Source organism: Mustela putorius, unplaced genomic scaffold (genome assembly GCF_011764305.1).
Source record: "Mustela putorius furo isolate JIRA1106 unplaced genomic scaffold, ASM1176430v1.1 tig00000275_pilon_pilon_pilon, whole genome shotgun sequence".
In the NCBI taxonomy this organism is placed as follows: domain Eukaryota; kingdom Metazoa; phylum Chordata; class Mammalia; order Carnivora; family Mustelidae; genus Mustela; species Mustela putorius.
The window spans coordinates 34,656,365-34,683,067 of NW_025421341.1; the positions used below are offsets into that span (position 1 = coordinate 34,656,365).

The 26,703-nt window shown below is 43.7% G+C and overlaps 1 protein-coding gene and 1 non-coding gene across 7 annotated transcripts in view; both read left to right on the forward strand.

Annotated features, from left to right (window-relative positions):
- The window catches only part of ATG16L1 (autophagy related 16 like 1), a 37,611-nt gene that overhangs the window by 1,712 nt on the left and 9,196 nt on the right, over positions 1–26,703 (forward strand). The window contains exons 2-13 of one of the 6 annotated variants that reach the window (XM_004773504.3): positions 1,783–1,876; positions 6,312–6,417; positions 7,165–7,238; positions 8,112–8,363; positions 13,109–13,174; positions 15,542–15,628; positions 16,279–16,335; positions 16,549–16,596; positions 17,206–17,308; positions 21,019–21,124; positions 24,933–25,003; positions 25,721–25,792. In XM_004773504.3, the coding sequence (XP_004773561.1) occupies positions 1,783–1,876; positions 6,312–6,417; positions 7,165–7,238; positions 8,112–8,363; positions 13,109–13,174; positions 15,542–15,628; positions 16,279–16,335; positions 16,549–16,596; positions 17,206–17,308; positions 21,019–21,124; positions 24,933–25,003; positions 25,721–25,792 (1,136 nt within the window). The remainder of the gene's footprint in view (positions 1–1,782; positions 1,877–6,311; positions 6,418–7,164; positions 7,239–8,111; positions 8,364–13,108; positions 13,175–15,541; positions 15,629–16,278; positions 16,336–16,548; positions 16,597–17,205; positions 17,309–21,018; positions 21,125–24,932; positions 25,004–25,720; positions 25,793–26,703) is intronic. The other 5 variants (XM_013046339.2, XM_004773505.3, XM_004773507.3 and 2 more) reach the window with 5 other exon arrangements.
- On the forward strand, positions 18,242–18,516 carry LOC123391724. Its single transcript, XR_006606418.1, has one exon.

Sequence of the window (26,703 nt, forward strand, 5' to 3'; positions counted from 1 at the left end):
AGGGGCGAATCTCACCCTGCCCGCTTCATAAAAACTATGTATAAGTGCTTTGAAAGCCATTTTCGAAATAGTCTATAAACAGAAGTTGCTATAATTGCATAGATAGGGATTGGATGGTTTTTCAGCATTGAAAATCGTCATTTTGATGGGGGGGCGTGTAGGAGAAAAATCAGAAGATCATGCTGAGAGGGAGCAGGTCATTAAATAGCTATGGGGAATAGTGCTTGCCTGAGGGGCTAGGAGCCCAGACTGATATGAGAGGCAGTTAGGGAGCTGGAGAGAATGACAACCTTTGCCTCTTAGAGCTTTTGTCTTTAGGTCAGCGATTGATATTTGGGGGGCCATTTCCATTTTGCCTGTGGAACAGCTTCACTACTCTCTTCTTCCCTTCCCTGGCCAGTCAGGTTCAGCTCTGCCTCTGAACCTAAAGAGAAAGATGAAAAGAGATTGTAAGGACAGATGGCAGCTTCCCTTCAGCTGGATCCTTCTCTTTAGTGAGAGGAACTTTTAGGGAGGGTCCCTCTTGAATATCTCCTGTCCTTTGAAAGACCTAATATCTCAGGGCACCCACCTCTGGTGTGACATTTTGAAGATCTTATTATTTGATGTGGGTGAACACTCAGGGTTGGAACCATGCTTCCTTGTTCTGCTGAACTGGTTGATTAAATTAACCCAAACCAAGAATATTTCTGTTTCTGCCCAGGAGTTCCATTTCCATATATAAAAGAGAAGTAGAACTCAAGACTGTCTTTAAGAAGAAAAAGATAAGGCCTTCCAGCAGTAATATTCACTAGCATAAATCCTATCAAAATTTTGTTCTAGAGCAGTTCTGATCTAGACAGTCCCCATCACATGTAACTGTTTAGAGAATTTCCCATGATCATTCTGTTTTGCTTAGTGCCCCCTCCCACCTTGCCAGTCCCTGTGTGACTGTCATTCGTAACTACTTGTCCTTTGAATTCCTGCATCATGTTTCCTGTCACATTTGTTACTTTCAGAAGGAAAACTCATTTTCTTCCTTAGGTTCTCCACTCTTGTTTTCTTTGACACATTAGCATCTTCCAAAGTCACCTGAGCAAGGAACTTCAGAATAATCTTCGACTTCTTACGAGTAAATGTCTGTCTGTGTCACTGCCTGCTGTTAAAATCTGTTATTTTACCATGGCCAGTAAGAAAAGGTCTGAGTTTTTCATTCTGCTCTTTCATGTGTTGGTTCCAGCTTTCATTTCTGTCTGCTTGCCAGATCACTGCTGGCCCTCCTGCCTGGACTCTGTCAAACCATCCAAGCATATGAGTAAAGATAACTCTTCTAGTCCTTATACTTGACCTTCTGCTATACTTGAGTTCCTCAAGGCCAAGGACTCTCATTCATATTGTATTTCTAGTGCCTTGATCTAAAAATTACGTTTTCCAAATGTAATAATAAGGTACATAATGTTTCATTTTTCCACTGGGTTTGTTTTGTTTTGTTTTGTTTTGTAACTCCTGAGATAAACATAGGTAAGTGGGGGACATTCTTGTAAGGATGCTTCCACAGGTTCCTTTGGCTGGGCTGCTCCTGCTTAGGCCAGGAAGCATTGAAGGAGTGTATGTTCCTGGGTTTTGGACAGTTGGTACAATTGCTGTCCAAGTGCAGCACCTGGTACTTGGACACCTCATGAAAGTGAAACATACCCAGTTGTCCCCTTTGGGTTTTTTTGGTCCAAATATTTACAGGATATGTAGTAGTGATAAGGTGTGCATCAGTTATAATAATGTGTTTCTTCTTTTCCTTTTTAATAGATAACAAGTTGCTAGAAAAGTCAGATCTTCATTCAGTGCTGGCCCATAAGCTACAAGCTGAAAAGCATGACATCCCCAACAGGCATGAGATAAGGTATTTTGAAACTATCCTTTGTTGCTTGTGTCTCTTCAGTTAAAATGGATCTCAGTTTAGCTGTCACTTTTCTAATTGAGAGGTACTGTTTCTGTGCTCCACTTTTTGTCAGTTCCTTTCAGATAAGAACTTGTGAAGCCCAGTAACTAAAATCCTTTCTTTGAGGGTATGTACCCACGAAGAAGGCTTTTCAGTAGGTGTTGTAAGTCTGAGAAGTCACTCGAGGCGGGTAACTGGGCCAGTTCCTCCATCAGCCTACAGGGTTCACTTTTCCTGAATAATCACACAAGTAGGCATTCTTGAGCAGATTTACACAGCTCTTATTAATACAGGATTGACTGGTGCATAAACATGAAGTGCTTTTTATACAATACAGGTCTGTTTGATGCTTTTTAATTTCAGTGATTTTCAACATATTTTAGTAGAGTGAAATTAAGCTAGCAGGTCGCAGCAAGCTTTATTTATTTTACTTAAAGATTTTTAAAAAAGTTTATTTGTCAGAGACATAGCGAGAGAGGGAACACAAGCAGGGGGAGTGGGAGAGGGAGAAGCAGGCTTCCCTCTGAGCAGGAAGCCCGACACAGGGTTCCATCCCAGGACCCTGGGATCATGACCTGAGCCAAAGGCAGATGCTTAATGACTGAGCCACCCAGGTGCCCAAGTTTTTTTTTTTTTTTTTTTTTTTTTTTTTTTTTTTTTTTTTTTTTTTTTTTTTTTTTTTTTTTTTTTTTTTTTTTTTTTTTTTTTTTTTTTTTTTTTTTTTTTTTTTTTTTTTTTTTTTTTTTTTTTTTTTTTTTTTTTTTTTTTTTTTTTTTTTTTTTTTTTTTTTTTTTTTTTTTTTTTTTTTTTTTAAGAAAGATTAGGAAAACCTTGCATTTTAATAGGAAGGATAAGTATTGTTTCATTAAGTACGCAATATGTGTTCATGATGAGAAGTTTGATGTGTTTACATGGGTCATTCATGTAAACTATTTTTCTTTTAAGTTTTTGTTTTCTCGTATTTATTCATTTGAGAGAGAGTGTGTGTGTGTGCTCACGAGCAGGAGGAGGGTTAGAGGGAGAGGGAGAAGCAGACTTGTCACTGAACAGGGCGCCTGATGCGCGGCTCAATCCCAAGATCCTGGGATCATGACCTGAGCCGAAGGCAGACACCTAACTGACTGAGCCACCCAGGTGCCCCGTAAGCTATATTTCTTTTTGAGGGCCATGGTCCAAAAAAATCTAAAAGCCAGATTTCATCAGAAACAGTTTAAATAGAATCATTCTATCATCTTACTGTCTTTTTCCAGATGTTTATCATGTTTCCAGATGTTTATCATGTTTGCATATTAAATTTGAGGGTCAGTATGGGAACAGTACTCATCACTACTCTAGAATCTGTGTACTTTTTTTAGGTGTCAGATAACATTTAGCAACTGTAAAAACGAGTTGGTATTAATTTAAGGGTTTTTTAAAACCCAGAAGTGTAAGGTGCAGCCAAACTTATTTATTCCTATAGCTAAATCTGCTATGTAACTGCATGCCATCCGTGTTTCTTCATCTGGTCTCCTGGCAGACCAGAGTGGGAAAGAGGAACAGAGGGTCCAGCCCAGGTTCTGTCCTTCCTTAACAATAAATTCAAGAGCTGCTTCCTGACTGTGGCCCTGGGAGGCCTACTCTAGTATTTAAAATATTAGGTGTAGCCTTCTGGTCAATATTAGGTATAGAAAATGCCATCTTACCTTTTCATCTAAATCAATCAGCTGAAAACTTGAAATATTTTGTTTCTATCTAATTAGACTCTTGATGTCCATGTTTTTCTCTCCTGTATTGGTCAGTCAAGTTCGTTTGCTTGGAAAGGTGCTATAAATAGATATACAACAATTCTTTTGATTGAATATCACTGGAATGGTAATTTAATTGGAGGTCCTTCCTTTTCTAAAAACTTGAGCCCCTAATGAGGCCTCTCCTGATGGCTTTGTTTCTATTAATGGTGCTCTTATTTCCCACAAGTCGTCTGTGATTCCTTTTTCCCTCAGTGTCCTGCCCCTCCTCGTTGGTAGTCACTCACTCAGGCATGTTCATCCTTCACTCACACACTCTTGTGCGTCTATCCATTAGTCCCTTGGGGTAGAGCAGCTTAAGTGGGTGTTTGATGGTGCCAGAAGGGTATTTACAGAAGATGGGCCTGGTGGCTTCCTTTGCCCTTCTGTCACCTTAAGTTCTGTCCATCTCATCCTAGTTATTCTTAAAATACTACCACCTGTGCTTAAAAAGCTTTATCTGGATCTCTTCTCTGCATCCCTCCTGTAGTGTTTTAATCCCTTTGCTCTCTACATAGATTACAGCATAGAAGTAGTTGATTCCATTCATTTCCTGCGTATGTTTCCTAGATGGCAGCATCTAGCAAATTGTTAGAAATGCAGTTAGAATCTTGGGCCCCACACCAGACCTACCATTTCAGTAAGTTAGTAAGGCCCGTAATCTGTAATCAGATGATCTGAGAACCACCACTTTAGACCATGGCTGCCCGGTGTCCTTGTCATCCATCCGTAGCACCAGGCAAGCAGGGAGTGACCTGATGTGCTCTTGGAAGAAGGGACTGCTTATACATTTGCGTATTTCACAGTGCTTTGCATTAACATAAGAGGATTTGATAAAAATAATTTCTAGTTCTTATGCCTAATTTAGGGTGACTTCCTGTACAGTGTGTTCCACTTTCTAATCTCTTGGCTTCTACTTCATGGGTGAAGATTGGGGAAGTATTAGATTGCCTCAAAGGATGAAGTATTAGGATGGGCTTGGAACATGTCATAAAAGTACCTTTAGAGGGAAGGAGTGTCACACTGCTCCCTTTCCCCTCTTGTTCAAGACAGGGCATACGGAAGAGGCCGTTCTCCCCTCCCTTCAGGTGCTGGTGTCCTACTTTTCCAGTGTCTTCCTCGTCCCCATCTTGTGCTTTCCCCAGGTTGTGGTTTAAGTGTCTGTCTTCTGATGGTTCTCCTCTGCAGCCGCAGCCCTGGTCCTGAGCTAAAACACACAGGTCAGTCACCCACTGTTTCCGACCTGGGGTGCGAACCCCTGCCAAGCCTCCAAAACTACGTGAACTCTTGAGGGCGTTGAGCTCAGCTCTGGGGCTTCAGATACGTTTGCCGACAGCTTCCACTTGTTCGCCTCTGGCTTGGATTTCTGTACTTGACATGCAGACTCTCACGGCTGATTTCCACTCCACATACCCCCTTGGGTGTCCACACCACCCTCTTCAGGTCTTTCCCAAACCCCAGTCCCTCCTGTCTCAGTAGGTGGTGCCTGCACCTTTCACACTTGCTCAGGCCCAAAGCCCTGGAGTCCTCCTCCACTCCTTCCTTTCCCTTGGACTCTCTAGCCGACGCAAAAAGCAAGTGCTGTGAGCTCTCTCTTCAGAATGGATCTAGGATCTGACCACATCTCACTGCCTCTACTGCTACCACCTTGATCTGAGCTGGACTTTGTAACAGCTCATGAACTGCTCTCCTTGTTTCTACCCCTTCCTCCCCACACCCCCCACCCCCTGCCGTGGTCTGCTCTCCACCCAGCAACCATAGCAATCCTGTTAAAACTTAAGTGATTCCTCTAGAGGCTCAAAATACTGCAGTGACTTCCAGTCATTGTCCCAGGAGGAGCCTGGGAGGTTCTGCATGGTCTCCCCACCTCCTCCCTGACCGTCTTCTCTACCCTCCTGCGTGTGGAGCTCCGCTCATACTTTCTCCGAGGACACCAGCTAGGCTGCCTTCTCCAGGCCTTTCTTACACTTGACGTTCCCTCTTCACTGGAGGGCCCAGCCTCCAGGGGCTATGTGGCTGGCTCCTCACTTCTTTCCGGTCCGCAGTGATGTTCTCCTCTCAGAGAAGCCTCCTCTCAAGGTGCCCCCCCCAGAACAGGAACCCTGTTGCTCTGTCCCCACCTTTACCCTCCTTAGTTTCTCTTCACAGCATGTCTGACCACTGGACTTCATGTATTTACTTACTCACTGTGTCTGCTCTTAACTGTTTATCTGTCACCTGAGAGCAAAGCTTTGTGTTCACTGCCTTCTCCCCAGGTCCAAGGTCAGTGCCTGGCACGTAGTTGGCACTCAAACATTTGTCGAGTGACTGGACCTTGTTGTCTCCTCCATGTTTACCTAAGCCACATCTGGAATCCATGCTTTGTTCCTGACACGACCCGTGGTTCAAGATGTGGTTGGTTTATTTTACCATGTCTCATGTTTCCTATTTTCTGCTTCAGGTTTGTAGTGGCTTAGAACCACATTGTCCCAGAGAAAATGAATGGCTTTATTGGTTGTGTGTCACGTACAGGTTCAAAATTCTGAGGTTACTGTTTCAGTGCCAAACTGAGGTGGTTTGGGGTCTGATTTTTTTTTTTTTCTCTTTACTCTCTTTTTTGCACATTCTTTCATCTGTCTGGTTTGGGGACTTAGTCCTGGACACGATGCTGCCTGGAATGATAGTCAGCTACAAGAGATGGCCCAGCTGAGGATTAAACACCAAGAAGAACTGACTGAGCTACACAAGAAACGTGGGGAGGTACTGATAGCTGCTCCTCGTCTCTGCTCTGCGCAGGCCCTGCAGTGGGGGAGAATAGGCAGGAGGGCGCTTGCACTAGAATTTGCAGCTGTCCTGGCTACGTGTGGCATCATCCTCTCTCTGGGAATGCAACATCGGGAAAGCCAAGGGCTTTCCCTCCATCAGCAAGAGGGCAAGCCACTAGGAGAGCTGCCGGTCACTCCATTCCCAGGTGGCATGAAAGGTACAAGTGGAGAAACTTCAAGGGAAAGAAGCAGGCTTTTCTGCCTGTTCGAGGGCAGGTCTCACTAATATTTTCCTAGGGTATTTGAGAGTGAACCCTGCAATTTCTGAAAAATTCATTAGAAAGGACATAAAAAAAAAGTCCTGGGCTATATTAATCCTGGGTGGCGATTTGATGGCAAATTATGAGAAAATGTATTTTCTCATCAATGCAGCTGAATTGATCATTTTACCAGCTGAAGTGTGTGAAAGGTGGCTGAGGTGGGGGGACAGATGAGTCTTCGGTGGAAACCTGGCAGTGACCCGTAGCACTTCCCATTGTTCCCATGAGCATCCCCATCTGCCCTCCCGCTCCTTGCTGCCACCCACCTTATTTCTTCCTGGGGCCTTGGCCCAACTCTACACGGCACATTTTCTTTCTTAAAAATAAAAGCCCCCCCTCCAAATTTTAAAAAGCACCCACTGTTTAGGTTCCAGCTGAGGTCCTGAACTCTCTCACTGATGCAAGTGTTTTCCTTTCCCCAGTTAGCTCAATTGGTGATTGACCTGAATAACCAAATGCAGCAGAAGGACAGGGAGATGCAGATGAATGAAGCAAAGTGAGTAGAGATGATGCCTTCTCCAGGGCTGGCCATGGTGTTGCACTCTGTTTATTGTACTCTCGTGGGTGGGGCCAGTGGTGATTGCTGGCAAATGGTCACCACATGGGACTCAGCAGGAGTGTCACTTCTGTGCATGCACAGCCTGAGATTTTTAATCTACCTGCTAAGGATGGCAGAGGCAAGGACAGTGCCCTCAGTCTCCTGGGTTCCCAGCATGCCCCTGGCAAGTACCCTTGGCCCTTGTGAATGTCCCCAAAGCATTCATGGCTCTCCCTGTTGCCACTGCATAGGAGAGCTAGCGTCTTCTGTGGTGGAGATGGTGCCAGAGTGAGCCTGTGGCCTTTGGGAACAGGGATGAGTTTGTTGGCAGGATAATTCTTGATCAGGGAGAAGCCTGGAATTCCAAATTGTAGGACCTTTGAGCTGGAGGGAAGCCTGGGTTTCCTCTGTGCCTTTTTTCCTTGCTCTGCAGACAGGGGTCTCTAAAGGCTTAGAAAGGCATCTTTGCTTATCGAGTGATCAAACCAACAGAAAGTGCAGAATTTCTAGGCCTCTTTTAAGCCCCTGTTAGTACTCTATATAGGCATCAAAAGTTCCCTTTTCAAATCCTGCTTTTCTAGTCCTTCATCACCTGGGTGAATTTTACCCTAGGTAAAATTCCTCTCCCAATCAGCTTGTCCTGTAAACCACTGGGGCTGGGCTTGGCTAAGTGAGATGTTCATAAACATGAGTCCTCCGTGGCACCTGGTGTGATGGCTGGCGTTATTGTAGGGGGCCGTGCTCATGGAGCTCCAGCACCTGGTAAGGTGCCCTGGCTCCTCACAGGGCTCCCGAGCAGGCCCATTCCTCTTCTCCACGTCCTGCTTTCAGAATTGCAGAATGTTTGCAGACTATCTCTGACCTGGAGACGGAGTGCCAAGAACTACGCAGTAAGCTTCAGGACCTTGAAAGAGCCAACCAGACCCTGAAGGATGAGTATGATGCCCTACAGATCACGTTTACTGCCTTGGAGGAGAAACTGAGGAAAACTACTGAAGAGAACCAGGAGCTGGTCACCAGGTGGATGGCTGAGAAAGCCCAGGAAGCCAATCGCCTAAATGCAGAGAATGAAAAAGATTCAAGGTGAGACACTAGTCCACAGGTAGTGATTCCCTTTTTTAGTAAAGTAGAGCCTTGTTTTCTGAAAAGACAGAAACAAACCTGGCAGCTCTGATGAGGAGGGATGGCACAAGCTGGCCAGAAAACACTAATAAAATCAGAAACCTCAGTGGTGCACATAAAAGAGATTTGCATTTATAAGAACACTTTTACAGCTGAGCGGAGGATGCCCATACAGTTTTTGCCAGTGAATTCTTTCAGTGTGTCAAGGAGAAAAGCTAATTCTTGAACAATAGAAGGCAAACCAGAAATAGAAAAAGATTGCAATTTTTCCCATCCATAATTTTATAACACCAACCACATCCATACCAAAGCTCTGGATAGTATAATAATAAGACTACGGTCTAACCTCACATGAATATAGATGTAAAATTCCTAAGTCAGAGTCACTGGTATCTCCGCCCCACCCCCCCAAAGAGAGTGTGTGTGCCCACACAAGGGGAGCTGAGAGGGAAAGAGAAAATCTCAGGCTCCGTGCCCAGTACATACGGGGCTCCATCCCAAAACCCTGAGATCATGACCTGAGCCAAAATCAAGAGATGGTTCCTTAACTGACTGGGCCACCCAGGTGCCCCAGTACCTTTTTTTTTTTTTTTTTTTTTTTTAAATTTACTGCAGTCCTACTAGGATTTACCCCCAGGAATTAAAGACGGTGTATCTGGAAATCAATTAAATCTCTCACCTTGGATGATAAACTGTAGGGCCACTATAGTAGACCCCAAAAATGCCATTTGCTCAGATTCAGTTCCCAGTCCTGATAAAAACCCTTCAACTTGGAACAAAAGCTTTTAATAAACACACATATCAGCAACCAGCAGCCAGTAGCATTCTTAACAGGGAGACCTTCCATTCTAGACGCCAGAGTCAGTCTTGATGGAGGGAAGTGTGTGTGTTGAAAATTTCCACGGAGAGTCTAACACACATCAAAACCAGGAACAGAAGGAAGGGCTCACTCTCTTCAACTCTGACTGATGTTTTGGCCATCGGACCAGATAAGATGCAGAATGAAAGGCCACTAGAAGGGGCGGGGGCCCATGCTTATCCACTTAGAAAGCCTAAGAAAATCCACTGAGCAAACGGACAGTAAGTGGTCAACAGATTAGAACATACGATTTTTCTTTTTCTTTTTCTTTTTTTTTTTTTAAAGATTTTATATATTTATTTGACAGAGATCACAAGGAGGGAGAGAGAAGGAAGCAGGCTCCCTGCTGAGCAGAGAGCCCAATGCAAGAATCGATCCCAGGACCCTGAGATCATGACCTGAGCTGAAGGCAGAGGCTTTAACCCACTGAGCCACCCAGGCACCCCATAACGTACAATTTTAAAGCCCTGTGTCTGTAGTTTAGAATTTGAAAAGATGATTGCAGTTAATCTGAAAGAATGAAAATAGGAAGGAGTCATCATAATGATTACTAATCCTTCCAAATAATACATTCAAGTAGATTTCAGAATCTGTATAAAAACTGATAAGGTAAGAGATGAAAAATGTGATACCTGTTTCTTATTTTATGAAAAATTTCTAAATAGTATGAGGACTTCCCAAACATTTTTTAAAAAAATAGAAATAAAAAGTGGACTGTATAAAATTTTCCGATTTCTTGACACAAAAACAATCAAAGAGATGCAGTCAATCACTAGGTAAATATCCTGCTGCAGAGTGGATGAGACAGGTGAGCCCTCCAACAGGTGTGAGGCACAGGGAGTTGATGAAAGCAGGAGTGCACACGGTCAGAAAAGCTGGCCTGGAGGACTGTTGGGAGGAAGGGGGAAGCACCTTCACATTGTCTGTGGAAAGCCCATTTCACCACCTCCCAAGGCCACCTAGGCATGACCTGAGAAGTGTTCCCACTTGTTGGACTTTATTTTAAGCAAGTCCTAAGACTTGGTCACGGGTAGTATTTTGTGATCGCACATTACTCATAGTAATAAAAAATAAGAAGCAGTATCTCTCTTGGGGAAGAAATAAACTGATACTTTCATACAGTGCAGTTTTACGAAGTCATCTAAAAATACATGTCTTAGGAGTACTTAGTGACCCAAGAAAATACATGTAATTAATGTAACTGAAAGTATGGTAGGAAATGTTTTCATAGGACATGATCCAAAATTTGAATGAATTTAAAAGTTTAAAAAGGAACCATATCGTTAATAGTGTTTATTTCTGCGTGGCAAGACTGTGGCTTTTATTTTCTCATTTTATACTTCTCTGTATTTTCTAACTTTTCTTAAGTTTCTGTCATACTACAACATGAGCTTTGTTTTTTTATTCTGTCTCATATTTACATTTTTTGTTAAAGATTTTATTTTTAACCAGTCTCTACCCCCAACATGGGGCTCAAACTCATAACCCCCAAGATCAAGAGTCACATGCTCTGCCAACTGAGCCAGCCAGGCGCCCCTCGTGTTTCAGTAAAATAGCTTGGCCTCTGCTGTGGAGTCCTTAGCTTAAAGGCAGTGAACTCACCAGGGTCACCTGGAAGTCAGTGTAGCACGTTGAACACCTGCCAAGGGAGAAGCAGGCAGGCGTTTCGTTAAGCTAAGGAAGGGTCCTTGGTCATCACAGTGGATAGGAGAATGACACAGACTTCCTTCGAACATGGGGTACGAGGCATATTACATGTCTGCCCTTGCTCCTTTGGAGTGTTTCCCTAAGGATTTGCCTCTGGTTGCATTCTATTCTGATTGCATAGGCGGACCTTGAGGTTTCTTCACTTTTGCTCTGACTTTACTCCTTGGAAGCTTTCCCTCCTTCCTAATGATCCCCACGTCAGATGTTCTCCTTCTAGAGCCTTAGTTTACCAGAGCGATAGCATGGCACATTTCATGTTTTGAAGTAGCTGTCCATGTTCTGCCTCCCTCACTATGCTAAGGTAGGTCTTTACCATCACGGTGGCTGCTATGTCGGACACACTTGGGGAATATTTGAACTATTGAAGGCAGTATCTTTTCGGCTATTCTAATGAAGGAGGGGCTGCAGGAGCCTTCTGCTCCCTACAACACTAGATCTTTTATCCTTCACTTAGAGGTAGTGCCTTTGCAGTAGACGAGCTGTTACTTGTCCCACACCAAATTCTGGTTTCCCTCAAAGGTAGTTCATAGGTCATCTATTCCAGCTAAGAAAAAACGATAAAATTTTGTCATTCGTCCTATAAAACTTAGTTTCCCATCTTCCTCATATAAAAGTAAGAGTGTAGGGGGCGCCTGGGTGGCTTAGTCAGGTAAACTTCTGGTTCTTGATTTTGGCTCAGGTCCTGAGCTTAGGGTGGTGAGATCCCGCCCTGTGTTGAGCTTTGTGCCCAGCAGGGAGTCTGCTTGTCCCTCCCCTGCTCTTCCCCTCCTCCCGCTTGTGTGTATGTGCACACCTCACTCTTATCAAGTAAATAAGTATTCTTTTAAAAAATAAAAAATAGGGGCACCTAGGTCCTTCAGTCAGATAAGCATCTACCTTCAGCTCGGGTCATGGTCTCCAGGTCCTGGGATGGAGCCCCACATCAGGCTCCCTGTTTGGCAGGGAGCCTGCTTCTCCCTCTCCCACTGCTGCTCCCCCTGCTTACGCTCTTTTTCTCTGTGTCAAATAAGATTTTTTAATAAAATGAAGAGTATAAGCTGCAATCATCCCTTTCCATGATTCTCACATGCCATCTAAAGGACTTCTCCCTGTTTTGAGAATTAACACTGGTAGAAGCTTTTGAATTCTTGGCTGGGGCTTAATAGCAGTGCTAGAATTCCAGATTAGGGGTTCTCCACATACAGAATAAAACCACAGTTAGAGATGAAATTGCCGTGGAAGAGAAAACAAGGCCAAGGTTAAAAATGGAGGAGATCCTGAATTTAGGACTTGGTGAGACAGAAATTTTTTCTGAGAAAGGGTAACAGTGCATTTGACTGGCCACATTAGAATTTTTCCACAGCTGAGGGGTGCCTGGGTGGTAATCCACCACCAACTCTGGATTTTCGGCTCAGGTCATGATCTCCACGTCCTGGGATTGAGCCCCATGTGGGGCTCTGCATTCAGTGGGGATCTCCTTGAGGATTCTCTCACTCCCTCTCCCTCTGCCCCTTCCCCACACTCACTTTCTCTCTAAAATAAATACATAAATCTTAAAAAAAAAAAAAAAATGTGTCCATAGCTGAGACATCTGTATGCAGCCCTGGTAAGTGGACCCATGTGCATTTTGACAGTTCAAGAATCCCACACCTCAGTTTCCTTACCTGTTAAAGTAGTGCTAGATCTCAAAGCATTGTTACAAAGATTAAATGAGTTAAAACCTGGCAATAACAATACCAAGTAGTCAGGGACAAGTAAATTCTAAGTAAGTCTTAACTATTAAATCTTCATGCTCTTGACATGTTGGTGTCAGACTGTTTGCTACAGAAAGCCCACTCTTGACCGTGACTAACCCTGGATAAATCTGATGTGCCTTTCTGCCCTGGGAGGCCCCGGGTCACGATGGGCAGGCTCTACCTTGCTAGGTCACTGCTTTCTCTAATGATATAATCCCTCTTCTGGCCTGTGCTCTGGAATCCTTTATGACAGGGTTCCTTACTGACATTACTGGTGTGGGTTTGGGACTTGGGTATCTATGCCCAGGGCAGTTATTTGAGATGCACTGAACATTCAAGTATTTTATGAGAGCTAGTAGTTTATTGAGGGCCCAAGTGCCGTGCTTTGTTGAGGCCGACATGAACTAGTGGGCTTTCTTCACTAGGAGGCGGCAAGCCCGGCTACAGAAAGAGCTTGCAGAAGCAGCAAAGGAACCTCTACCCGTTGAACAGTAAGTAGAGCTATTCTAATCAGAACTGCTCTTAGTAATTGGATTTGCTCTTTTAAAATGTTACCATGTTCTTATTTCTGTAAAATCGTTTATTATAGATTGTAGAAAGGAAACTCAGAAGTTCTGAGGGAGCCACTAAACACGGGTTCCCATCCCAAGGCTGCTGCAGCTCATGCTCCTTGTGGGCTGTGGGGCTGTGAACAGATGACTTCTGCACCCTGAATGGGTGCCCACCTTGCTGCTTCCTTCTTGACACTTTGATCCATTTTCTACCCGTCATTGGGCCTCCTGGAGTGTATTGCTGGGCTGCGTTCTTTCTCTTGCTCTCTGTTCTTGGGATGCGACTTTGAGTGGAGGTGTGGGCAAACCTTTGAAGCCTAAGTGAAAATGACAGTCTCTTGGAGCAAAAGGGAATGAATCCATTTGGAACTTTCCCTGATCTAGAGTTGGGGTGGAGAGTCCTCTGCAAGATCTGAAGCTTTGTGTTAAGAGTGGTAGATATTTAAATTTAATTTAATTCAGTTAATGACTGAATTCCACTTGCTTCTGGTTTATGATGTGTTCCTTTTCTACTGAAAAATATTCCAGAATACAGTATTAGAATTGTGATTTACTGCATTTTAAAATGTTGTTTGTTTCCTTATAAATGGAGGGGACTGGTTTAAATTCAGTTAGAGGAGTCAGCCACCAGACAGGGTGTTAATTTATAAGGAAAAAAGATTTCCATACCAAGGCTGTACTTACAGGCATTTCTTCTGTATTCTCAGATGTGGAAAATGAATCTCAGTTCTATTTTATAGACACTACAAAGTAAAGAAATGACAGCTTATAAAAGCAACATTTGTCTGCATCCCTACTGCAGCATAAACAGGTGACTGGGTGTGACACAACTTAGGTCAAGCATGCTGCCCAAGATCTTCTCGGAAGGGACAGAGCAAACCTAACCTAGGAGTGCCAGACCTCAAAGGCCTGTTTTTAATCTCTGTTTCCCAAAGAGCAGAGTTTCTGGGGCAAAGGGCATTCTTACCTTTGAAAGATTGTGATAACCAGTTGCCACATCCTGGTATTTTCTTGTGGCCCTGGGCCTTTGCAGGGTTCCAAGTGTCTTCATGTTTGTCGCATTCTAAAAACATTTCCATAGGCTCTGCTCTTGGTCGCTACCCTTGCTGTCTCTGTTGCTCTGCTGTCATGCTTGTATGGACACAGGGGACTCCTCCAAACCAGAACCACGAAGAAAAGAAAGGCTAGCCTTGTTCTCTTTCTTCAGGCATACCTTTGTTCTCCCCTACATCCTGGCCTAGACTGGGGTCAGTTGTGTGGAATCCTAAGATCGATAGCCAAGGAAAACAACTTTTCTTTGACTTGGTTTAACTTGGTTGGTAACAAGTATATGTTTACTTGATAATTAATCAAGTAATATGTTTACTAGATAATTAATCATGGAAAAATTTAGCTCTCAAGTCTAAAGAGTCTGAACATTAGGTGATAAAGGCTTGGGTTGTTAGGTTTTATTATTTTACTTCTGATTGCAACTCGGTAGGAGGTCATTAAAACCAAAATAATTGCTTGCCTTCCCCCAAACAGGAACAAGGGGTGGGGTAGATTCCAGAGGTGCTTTGTATCCGGTGGGATAAGGCGGGTAAACAACAGGGCATTTCTGTGTCTTGATTATTTCACATGAAGCATGATAAGACTTCCTACATGTCAGAAGCACCAAGTGTTGAAACCTAGGCATAAAATACCCAGAGTCCAAAATGAATTGTGTTGAGATTTTGCTTTCCTGTTTCTATTACTAAGGCAGTATTTAAAGCCAATGTTAACGCAACCATGGACTCCATTGCCCTTCCAGCAAAAGCTTTCCTTACTCCCCTGGATCTCCTCCTTGCCCTGTCATTTTCTTGTGCTCCAGAGCTGCCCTGGCTGTCATCTGTGCCATGCTCAGCCCATCTCATAGGAACTGTTTCTTGGTGAGCACTGTGGTCCAGTTATTCACATGCAGGAGCCCTTACCTGTGAACCCGGCCTGAAGGAAGGAATCTCCCTTGGCACTGGATGCATGGTTCTAGGCTTGTTAGATCGTTTCCTTGCTTTCCAAGTGGGAGTGATGGTCACACCTCAGAGGATCAAAAGATCACTTTTTAAGTTCTTTTCAGCTGGAATTCTAGATTTGATGTCAGTAGGTTAAACGTTTTTTTAGTGTCATTCAGAGTGTGACCATTCCTGTTTCTCTGAAGAACCCTTGGCTGTTTTTGTCACGGCCAATTCACGGAGGCCGCGTGTGACTAAGAGGTGGTGCTTGTGGGACAGACTCGCCACAAAGCTCCCAAGGAGCAGGATCAAAGACTTGGCCTCTTGCCCTTTTTTCCAGGGATGATGACATTGAAGTCATCGTGGACGAAACCTCTGATCACACCGAGGAGACATCTCCCGTGCGTGCCCTCAGCAGAGCAGCCACGTAAGTAGCTGGGGCGGGCCAGGAGAGGAGCACTCATGCTGTATGTGGACGGCACGTTGTGGCGGCAGCAAGAGCCCCTTGCTGGAGTGCCCAGCCCCTCCTGCACAGCTATGGAGATCGTGGGCTCCCGAGTGTCCCCATCTTCCTCAGGTCACCTCCACATGGGACTCAAGCTATCTGGTGCTGCCACCACCCCGTGAGGGGAGGTGGGAGGAAGTGTCATGGCTTCCCACAAGATGGACAGTTACACCTTGTTGGGATGATTATTTAAATCATACTGTTTACTTCGTACTTGGGTTCCAGGATTTTTTTCTTTGCTAATAACTAAAGCAGGACTAAAAGAATGGGGATTAGTTATTAACAGCCAGACACTGTTAGGTCAGATTGAGTCATTTTCTGAAGCACAGTTTCTAAGACAAGTTAATTTAATGCGGGGAACCTTGTGTCTTTTAAAACTTTGAAGCTGGGTCCTCCCTCTTGCCTTCCCCTTGTTTTCTGATGGTTTGCTCCTCTGAGGGGGTTTCTTGGCTGGGGTTTGGGAACTTGATGGGAAACATACTCCCAGGTACCTATTTTTATGGACTGTTTTTATTGATGAATTATGGGCAAAATGTTTCTAAGGTTTAAACCTATCCTCCCCTCCTCTTTAGTAAGCGACTCTCGCAGCCTGCTGGAGGCCTTCTGGATTCTATCACTAATATCTTTGGGTAGGTTAGAAAACCTTCACCTTTCCTTGTTAATATGTTTGTGAATATTCATAAGTGTTGTATATGATTTATCACCATTTTTTAAGCATACACCAAATTTCTGTGGCGCCAAGTATTCAGATGCTTTGACTTCAGCTTTTCACTTAGCTTCTTCCTTTTTCCTCTGTTTTCTTTCCTTAATTTTGCTGCGTACTGATCTGGCCTTACCTTTAGTCTGTCCGAGTCTCCCCTTTTGGGACATCACTCTTCTGATGCTGCCAGGTGAAAATACTCCCTTCTCTCAGTCCGGCATGTGAACGTGGCTCCTTGATAATTGTGCTGATCACCGCTTCAGCCCTATGCATGTGCCTCCCAGGCCGCTATGCATGCTCCTAGGAGTGCTGTCAGCTTCTTGAGCGGGCAGTTAGGTTGAGCTCTGCACAGCAGCCACGATCTCATCCCTCTCCTCGGGCACGCATTTGATTCCGCTATGACCACACTGGATGCTGAGGATGGTTGTAACTAGGCACAGAAGTCACCTTCAGGTAGTCTTATCAGTAGACAAACGAGCTCCCGCAGAACGGGCAGTTAACTCATGTTGAGAACGTTTTTGCAGCAGTTTATTGGCTGGGGAAGCAGTTTCGCGGGACTGCTTTTCAGTGTTGGGTTTTGGAGTCTGTGAGTTAGTGAGCAAGCGAGTGCAGGTACGTGCTGGATACCTCTCGGGTGTCGTTTGAGTGAGGATGCCTCTGGTCGGGTGAATTGTTTTGTGGTTCAAAGAGTCTAGGAGGGAGAAGAAGCTGTCAAAAGTCATCTTTGAATCCCTCCTGTACGTTTGGTGGACAGGAAGCCTTGTGCAATCCTAATATTTTCCTTTATGTTACTTCTTAGGAGGCGTTCTGTCTCTTCCTTTCCAGTTCCCCAGGATAATGTGGATCCTCATCCTGGTTCTAGTAAAGAAGTGAGAGTGCCAACAACAGCGATGTGTGTCTTTGTAAGTACAGTTGAACCCCACGTCCCACCAAGCTTTGTGTGGTAACTGAGCATGACAGTTAAAGGATCCTTTCTCCACAGCAGCTGGCTTTCTCTTGTTTTATTTAGAGCAATAGCAAGCTTTTACACCTGTTGGCTATGTCTAATGGAAGGAATTGATACATTTTGCTTAGCTTAGAGGATAGAATTTATTATAACCATTTTCTGTAATTCAGGACTGGCTGAGAGAGAATCCCTAGCATGAGAGATGGGACAAGGGAGAAGGAGCTGTGGTTGGTGAGAAGTTACACTAATGTGTGTCATTGTTGTCACTGGTTGGCTCTGATCTAGAGTGAAATTCTAGTTAGTAGTCTGTTTTAGAAGGTGGGTAAGGGCAACTGTTTGCTTCGTGAATTATACCCAAATCTGTGTGACTTCCAATTGTTAGAAGCACAAGTTTGGAAGCAGGAGACAGTCCTGGGCAGAGGCCACTGTGATGCTGGGGCTGTCAGCTGGAGTTCAGAGCTGGATGCTAGTAGAAATGAAGAAGTAGGTCCCAGCTTGGGGGAACTGAGCAGAAATGGAACCAGCCTGGACAAATGAGGGGTACTGATTCAGGTCTGGCAGGTGGGAGTCTGGGGGGAAGAGAGAAGCAGAGCAGAGCCCAGATAGCTGGGCTGACTTGTGTCTTACATGGGCTGAGTTAGAGGAGCCAGCTTTCAGGGGAGAGAAAGACTCACTATAAAACGGGAGGGAATTTATATGGGGAAGGCTTTTAGTTCCGGCATAAGGAGGAATTGATTAGAGATTTCCACAGTTAACTAGCTGAGTGATTTAACCACTTTGTCTGTCATAAAGAGAGTCTCCCTCCAGATGAGGAGTTGGATTGAGGACCATTAAGGCCCCTTCCCATTCCACTCCTGCGAGTCCCTGACAGGCCCAAGCACCTTATGGAGGTCAGTGATGATTGGTAAAAGGTCTGATTGCACTCAATGTCACAGCCCCTTCCTTGCCCTCAACTCCCAGCAGCCCATTGTTTTCTCCTGTCACATTTAAGTCATGTGTATGGGATAATGGAGCAGCTGATAATTTGGGATTCTGTCAGCATGTGTGTCTGAGAGTATACAGTTCACAGCTGACAGATATCCAACAGAACCGGCTATGCAGGAGATGGAGGAGCGGCAGCCATGGGTGTGATGGTGCATGATCTCAAGTTTTCAATCTGAGACCTCCTGAGTAGAAAGATAGCATTAAAAAAAAAAAGAAGAAGAAGAAAGAAAAGGAAGGGAATTACATGGAGCAAAAAGGTTGGTCAGCTCTCGGATCGCTTTTCAGCAGTGGGACACAAGGGCTGGGGCGGGATCAGATCACCAAGCAAAATAAAGTGGTGTGTATATCCCAGTCAGTTAATAATCGTGCCTTTGATAATATTTCAGGCATCTTTTTTAGTCCCAGGCAGATGTGACAATAAGATTTTTGTCTTCCCCAAATGATGTTTTAGGCAAATGATAGATGATCTGTTTAGTGATCTAATATTTGTAATCCACATTTTCCAGTCTTTTTTTTTTTCCTTTTTATTATGAAAACTTTCAAACATTGGTGTGAGCAGGGAGTAAAAGAACTTCTGGGTCCCATCACCCATCATCCTGCCAGGCAGCCCCAGTTAGCTACATCTGCCAGTTTTCTTCTCTCTGCCCCACACACTTTTGCTGGAGCAATTTAAAGCAAATCTCAGGCATCGTAGTTCATCCATAAAGACTTCAGCATCGATAGTCTTTTTTTCTTTTCTCTTTTTTAAGATTGATCTGTTTTAGGGACGCCTGGGTGGCTCAGTTGGTTAAGCAGCTGCCTTCGGCTCGGGTCATGATCCCAGGGTCCTGGGATCGAGTCCCACATTGGGCTCCTTGCTCGGCAGGGAGCCTGCTTCTCCCTCTGCCTGCCTCTCTGTCTGCCTGTGCTCGTGCACTCTCTCTCCCTCTGTCTCTGACAAATAAATAAAATCTTTAAAAAAAAAAAAAAAGATCTGTTTTAGAGAAGGTAGCTGGAGGGGTGAAGGGAAAGGGAGAGAGAGTCCTAAGCAGACTCCCTGCTGAACACAGAGCCCAATGCGGGGCTCAGTCAGATGCCCAACTGACTGAGCCTCCGATTCACCCTTATAGTCTTAATTTTTAAGAGCGGTTTCAGAGACATTTTCTGGTATTTTTTTTCCCATTCTAGGAGGGGATGCTTTTTACCCCATTTCCCTTCCCATCATGAACACAAAAAAAGATACCATCTTTTCAGATTATTTTTTTTCTAGTTTGGATGCCAGTCTCAGTAATTTCCCTGTGAAGGAGTCCTAGATAGCTCAGTCGAATTAGAATCTGACTCGATTTCTGCTCCGGTCATCTCTTGGGGTCAGAGATCGAGTTCGGCATCAGGCTCTGTGCTCAGCAGGCAATCGCTTGGGTTTCTCTCCCCTTTTTCCTCTGTCCCTCCCCCCGTGTGCATGCTCTGTCTCTTTTGTCAAAATAATTAAACCTTTAGAGAAAAAGATTTCCCTGTGAAGAACTTATTCTTTTTTTAAGATTTTATTTATATGACAGAGAAAGCACAAGCAGGCAGAGTGGCAGACAGAGGGAGAGGGAAGAAAAGGCTCCCCATGGAGCAGCGAGCCCAGCGTGGGTCTCAGTCCCAGGACCCTGGGATCATGACCTGAGCTGAAGGCAGATGCTTAACTGACAGTCACCCAGGTGTCTCTCCCTGTGAAGAATTTAAAATTCTCCCAGAGTGATACCTGTTTCGTTGAAGGCCTGTTGGTGATTAGGCACACTCCTAAGTCACACAACTTGGCAGAAGTCTTTTTCTATAGATGAGCAAATGAGCTGAGACTTCAGAAAGTTAAGAAACTTGGCAAAAGTCACCCTGCTAGTACACAGTAGTGCTGTATTGTTTCCAGAGCAGAATAGAATCCCACTGTAACAGTGATGCATCGCCGCAGGTGTGGTATCTGCTCGTATTAGGACTCCATGTGGGGATATACTCACATTAGGAAACCATAAAGACTTCTATCATGAAAAGCCATGCTGTACTTTGACTAGATAGGTTAGCATGTGGCATTAACATAATCTGGACAAAAAGAGAGGTGGTTAATCAGAGACTTAATTTTAAGCCATTAAGATCATAGTAGAATATAGACTGAATTTTATTTTTCTTAAGGAGAAATGAAATTAATGCAAAGACAAACTTTTGGCAGTTAGTCTACATGGGTTTTTTTTTTTTTTTTCTTTTTTTTTTTCTTTTTCTTCAATTTTTTTTTTTTTTTTAAGATTTTATTTATTTGTCAGAGAGAGCGAGCGAGAGCGAGCACAGGCAGACAGAGTGGAAGGCAGAGTCAGACAGAGAAGCAGGCTCCCTGTGGAGCAAGGAGCCCGATATGGGACTCGATCCCAGGACGCTGGGATCATGACCTGAGCCGAAGGCAGCTGCTTAACCAATTGAGCCATCCAGGCGTCCCACTACATGGGTTTTTGAATGCTTTTTAAGAAGGTTGCACTGTGCTTAAATAAATGGAACTGTAACTATAAGAGTAAAATAGGGTAGGAATCCAAGTTAGTTTATGAACGGACCCCCTTTATTTCTAAGTGAGCATCTGATGCCTTTTGTTAGATGTCCAGAGTGTTCATGTGCACTGGGCTCCTTCCTCTCGGGAATGACAGTGATTGGGGTTGAAGCAGGGTGCTTTTCTTGCAGGATGCTCACGATGGGGAAGTCAACGCTGTGCAGTTCAGTCCGGGCTCCCGGCTGCTGGCCACAGGAGGCATGGATCGGAGAGTTAAGCTTTGGGAAGTGTTTGGAGGTGAGATCCCAGAGTTGCAAAGAAAGAGGCTGTGTTGGGGACATCTGGTTGACCTTGGCTTTCAGGCAATCTTTAAAATTTTTTTTTAAGATTTCATTTATTTATTTAGGCAATCTTTAAATCATTCACCTTCTCCAAATATCTAGTATCTTGTTTCAGAAATTATCTGACCAAAGCATTATCACCATCTCAGACACTGCACCTGTGTGGATATTTGCGCTGAGTTTTTAAGCAAGGGCTAGAAAATGGTTTTAGGTTATGGATTCGTTAGTGTTTGTGTTTTCTCAGATATAATGAGAACATCTTCCAAGATTCTACAGGATTTAGAAGGAAAATGAAAGGTCTTAAAGTCATAGACTTTAGAATTAAACTATACATTGAGCTGAGGCGCGTGCATTTAATAACACTATTGGCTTTAGCCTAGAGAAAAAAATTGAGGTCATATCTAAGCTTGAGAATAAAAAGAGGGATATATCTTCCAGAAAAAAAATGTATTTAACAAGCAGCTTATCATCAAGGGCCAGAAGATCAAGACCTCGTCTCTTTGATGAGACTTTGTTTCAGAAGTGGCTTCAGAGTACTCAGAAATGGGATGGCATTAAAACAGGAAGTGGGACTTGGTGAAATCATCTCTTAGAAATCTGAAGCTAGGGATAGCTCAATTTCAGCATTTTGAGATGTAGTTAAATCTCATGTTGTGGTTTTGTTGTTGTTGTTTTAAATAAAGCAGGGTTGAGGAATAAGGCTGAAGATTTTAATAAGAACCGCTTTGTCAGCTTTCCTTAGTTGTAGCACTTACATTCCCAGTGTCCACCAAGAAGTAGATCCAGAGGGCCCTTGTCTGTGTTAGTTCCCCTGATCCTCACCACAGCCCTGTGCAGCTTGAAAGACAGGTATCACCCCTACTTGACAAGATGAAAACATGAAAACTCAGAGTCCCTACTTGATTTTGCAGTTGGTTTTCATGGCTGGTAACTGATTAGCGTGGCAGGGGATGGCAGAACCAGGTCCTGCTGGGTCTGCTGACTGCAAAGCCCCTTTCTTCCCGCTGTGGCCTCCCCTGAGCTATAGAGCACCTGAAGGAACATGCAGGTGACTTTTGGTGTGTTCAGAGCAAGAGCAGTCTGTTGATCCGTTTGATGATCATAGATTATCAATAAAACACCACATTTGTCTGCCCTGGCCTTTTTTTTTCTTTTTCTTTTTCTGAAAAGTGACTCCATCATTAAATCCCTGGCAAATACAGCTAGTTGAAGCCCATGAAAATTTGTGCTGCTTTACCCAGAAACACCTTATGAATGGTAATTGTGAAAACCATGATAATGCAATAATAAAGCCATATTGTAATAATAGAAGTTTTATGAGATTTGATTTTTTAAAATCTAAGCAGAGCATCTGTTTGTATTTGTTCTTAAGATTTATCTATTTATTTATTTATTTGAGACGGAGAGAGCAAGAGAGCGTGCACACACAACAAGGAAGAGGGTCAGAGAGAAAGTGAGAAACAAACTCCCCACTGCGCCCCAATGTGGGGCCTAATCCCAGGACCCTGCGATCATGACCTGAGCTGAAGGCAGATGTTTAACGACTAAGCCACCCAGGTGCCCCAGAGCATCTGTTTTGATTATGTCTTGTGATTAAATAAAAATAACTCTAGAAATACTTTCTGCTTCCTGGTAGAAGTAAAAGCACTTCTAAGAAAATTAGAACCAACCTTTAGTAACAGTGTTAGGTTTTTGCTGCTAAAAAGGAAGTAAATGGAAATGAATATTGGCATAGTTGGTGTCAATAAAATGAAAAGTTTCTGCTGGGTCTAAGAAATAACATAGAATGTTTGGCAGCACTTTATATAGTTTTGAGGAACAAATATCAGTTATGGCCTAATTATAGAGTATTTCTTCTGCAAATCACTTAGTCAGCAGGTTTTTTCTCCTTGGCTAATATTTACTGAATCTTGGAAGAGACTAAGTCCAAAAAGCCTTTTATGAAAGAGTTTGGGGGTCCTGTTTTTTACACTTTTAAAGTATCAGAAGAATGGCACTTTCTGCCCAGTAGGAACATCTGTCCTTGCTCTATCAAAATTTTCCAGAAGCTCCATTGAGATGTTGACATACCTTCCCTCCATGCTCTCTAGATCTTTGGGAAGGATTTTTTTTTTTTTGATTGTTTGAGATCAATCTCTTACATAGAGTAGTATTTATTGGTCATTTCTTACATTTTGGCAATGTGTTAACTACCAGAGAAATAAACTGCTATCTTGGGCATAATTTTTGATATTTCTTAGAATTTACAGTAATATTTTTGTAAAGCTCTAATCTAAATTAAGACCTTAATTAATTAGTGGATATTAGCCTTTTCTGACTTTTGAAAATCTCATGAAAGCTAGGATCCAAGAAAAGGCTTTAAATATGCTATACAGGTGTTTCGCAATAATTCAGAGGGTGGGCTTCAACCAGTTTAATAATCCTGACCCTAAATGTATTTGACAACTCTTAACCCAGTATTCATATCATAATTATTACCAGTAGAAGTATTGAATAAGAGAAAAGGCTGTTCTTGGAGATGTTTCCTATTTTATGTTCCCTTTTTATGAACTTCTTTTTTAAGATTTATTTATTTTAAAGAGAGGGGTGTGCTTTGGTGGCCCAATTGGTTAACTGGCTGCCCTTGGCTCAATTCATGTTCCCGGGGTCCTGGGATTGAGCCCCATGTCGGACTTCCTGCTCAGCAGGAAGCCTGCTTCTCCCTGTCCCTCTGCCTGCTGCTCTCCCTGCTTGTGTTCTCTCTCTCAAATAAAATCTTAGAAAAAATTTTTTTTTAATTTATTTTAAAGAGACAGGGAGAAAGAGAATCTTCAGCAGACTCTGCTCTGAGCACAGAGCCTGATTTGGTGCTTGATTTCAAGACCCTGAGATTATGACCTGCATGAAATCAAGAGTCGGACTCTCAGCCAACAGACATCCAGGCGCCTGATCCCCTTTTATGAATTTTATTTGAATGTTTCCCTGATTGTTTTCTGAACTTGTCATCCTTAAGGTACCCTTTAAGAAGGGGCTTAATCACATCATCCTGAGACTCGTACTCTTTTCAGTTTGTGCCTACATCATGAAAACTCCTGAGTGGGTGTCTGAGAGCAGGACCCAGGAGCCTGTGTCTGGTGAGGGAGGCTGGGGTGAGGGGAGTGCTGGCAGCCAGTTGGACTGCCAGAATCTTCAGCTTCCAGAGACAGAGGAAGTGTACAGACAAATTCCAGAAACTCCAAACTAGCTTCACTGGCATTCTAAGGACTAGCCAGTAATTTATAACTTAAAAAAAGAAAAAATAAATAAATAAAACTCTAATGAGAATTCACACAGAGATTGTGAAAAATTTCGTGGTGAGGTTCTATACAAGTGATTGTTAAATTGACACAAATACTTATCAGACCCAAAGGTGTATTTATCTGAACTAGAAATTTTTACTGAGGAATAGCAGAACTAAAACTCTCTCTAGACGGATTGACATTTCTTTAAAATTCCTGCACTTACTTCTTTGTAAAGGGAATAGAAGACTCTAAATTTTTGAAGAGAACAGGGAGCACCTGTGAAGTGCTGGGCCCTGCGTCGCTTACACACTTATGGCTCCAGCAGCTGCACAGCTGTCCCCTCTGGTCTCACTGCTGTGTTTGTCCTCCTGCTCTCCGATGCTGCGTCCATGCAGGACAGCTGCTCTTCGCAGTCTCTCACTGGCTTCCACTCTGTTTCAGGTGCCCCAGTGTTACATAGGTGTTGGCCTTACTTTCCTTTGTCTCCTGTCTTTCTTTATCCAGATAAATGTGAGTTCAAGGGCTCCCTCTCTGGCAGTAATGCGGGAATTACGAGCATCGAATTTGACAGCGCTGTGAGTATCCCATGGCTGTGGAAATGAGTGCGCTTACAGAGGCGTAGAAACCATTTAAGATATCCGGTTCTTGAAATTTTAAAAATTACTCAGATGATTTCCCAGCTTTTCTCCTTGTCTTAAGTCCCATCAGTGTCGGATCACGATGCAAGGAGATGGTAAATTCTGGGCTGTTTGTGACAGTGTTGCAATCTGGGTGGGGGGGGCAGGTCTGCAGTGTCCCAGCCAGTCAGTTCTCTGCAGGCTTGCTGAAGGTCCCAGCTGAAGCATGGCGGTTCAGGGGGAGCCACAGGCGTCTAGCTAGGTGGGTGAGAGGCAGGTCTCAGGGAGAACAGTTTTGGGAGGTTGTGGGAGGGAAGAGCTGGTGCCTCTGGGCTCTGTAGTTTGGACAGTGTGTAGACAGTTGGTATTTACTGTTACTGAAGGGGGTGGAGGGGATAGCTGATGAACTCGAGAGAACAGGTTACAGTTTGAACTGGAGAGTCTGCAATATTCCAGCGGGAGGGCAGGATTGAGCAAGTTCAGGAGCAAAGTGGATTTACCGCAGTCAGTGGGTTGACAGACTACTGGGAGTAAGGTCGGTATTCACATCAGCTGTGCAGCTTTTGAGCATCTAATAAGCCTTTTCTGGACTCGATTCTTAGGGAGTTTGTATTGTGTGGACTGAAATAATCTATTTTGTCTAAAATTTGTCTCCCCCCACCCTTATTCCCATAGGGATCTTACCTTTTAGCAGCTTCAAATGATTTTGCAAGTCGAATCTGGACTGTGGATGATTATCGGTTACGGGTAAGACCCAGTTAAAAAAGTTAGTATAACTTCAAACTTTATGAGGTTCTTAAGGCACAAAATGTAGGAAATGGCAGGTTGATTAATTAGGAGAATCGTGTTTTCCTAAAAATCATACTTGACTCCCCCTGCCTTTCCTTTTCCCCCTTGGGAAAATTTGTTTCCATGTTACATTCTTCCTTTGTCCAAGATTGAGTTTCAGAATGCTTGCACGAGGAAGCCATCACATTTCTCATAAAAGACTCAGGGTGTTCCTGTTCCTAAGAACTACATACTTGGGGCAGGCAGGTGTCTGTTTTAGCAGAACTTCCAACAATCCCAGCGTTGTTGTAGAAGTTACATTTGTTATGTCCCAAGACTCATAATGAGCTCCCAGAGTCGAGCTGAAAGTAGGACATAGGAGTGCATGTGGGTACACTTACGGTTAGCGAGAACCACAACTCTGACACAAGGTGGGAGCAGGTGGCAGGGAAAGGGGGAAGGTCGGGGTCATGTGAAGGAATTCGCATGTGAACCGGAAGTTGTTGAGAAGTCGCTTGGCCTCCACAATGAAGACCAAAACTTGATGTTTATAGTACTTTGGTTCTAGTGAAAAACAAATAGCTTAATTTGGGGACATGTTTTTCTCCTTAAGCCTGAAGCAGTTTTCACATGTGCTCATTAAGAAAAGGCTGTTGAAAGATAAGAGGGAGGCTGAGCTTCTTACAAAGAAAAAAGTTTGACACAAGCTTTTGTACATCAGCTTGCATGAGGCATGGCGTTGAGAGCTTCTTCGAGGGAAATCTGCAGAAAAGGGGAGCTGCCGCAGAATGGTCCGTTGCCAGTGGTCTGATGTGATAATGCTGGGATGCAGTTTGGAGAATCTTTGGAAATGCACAGTTCACGTGTCTCATAGGCTCTCCGTTTTCTTG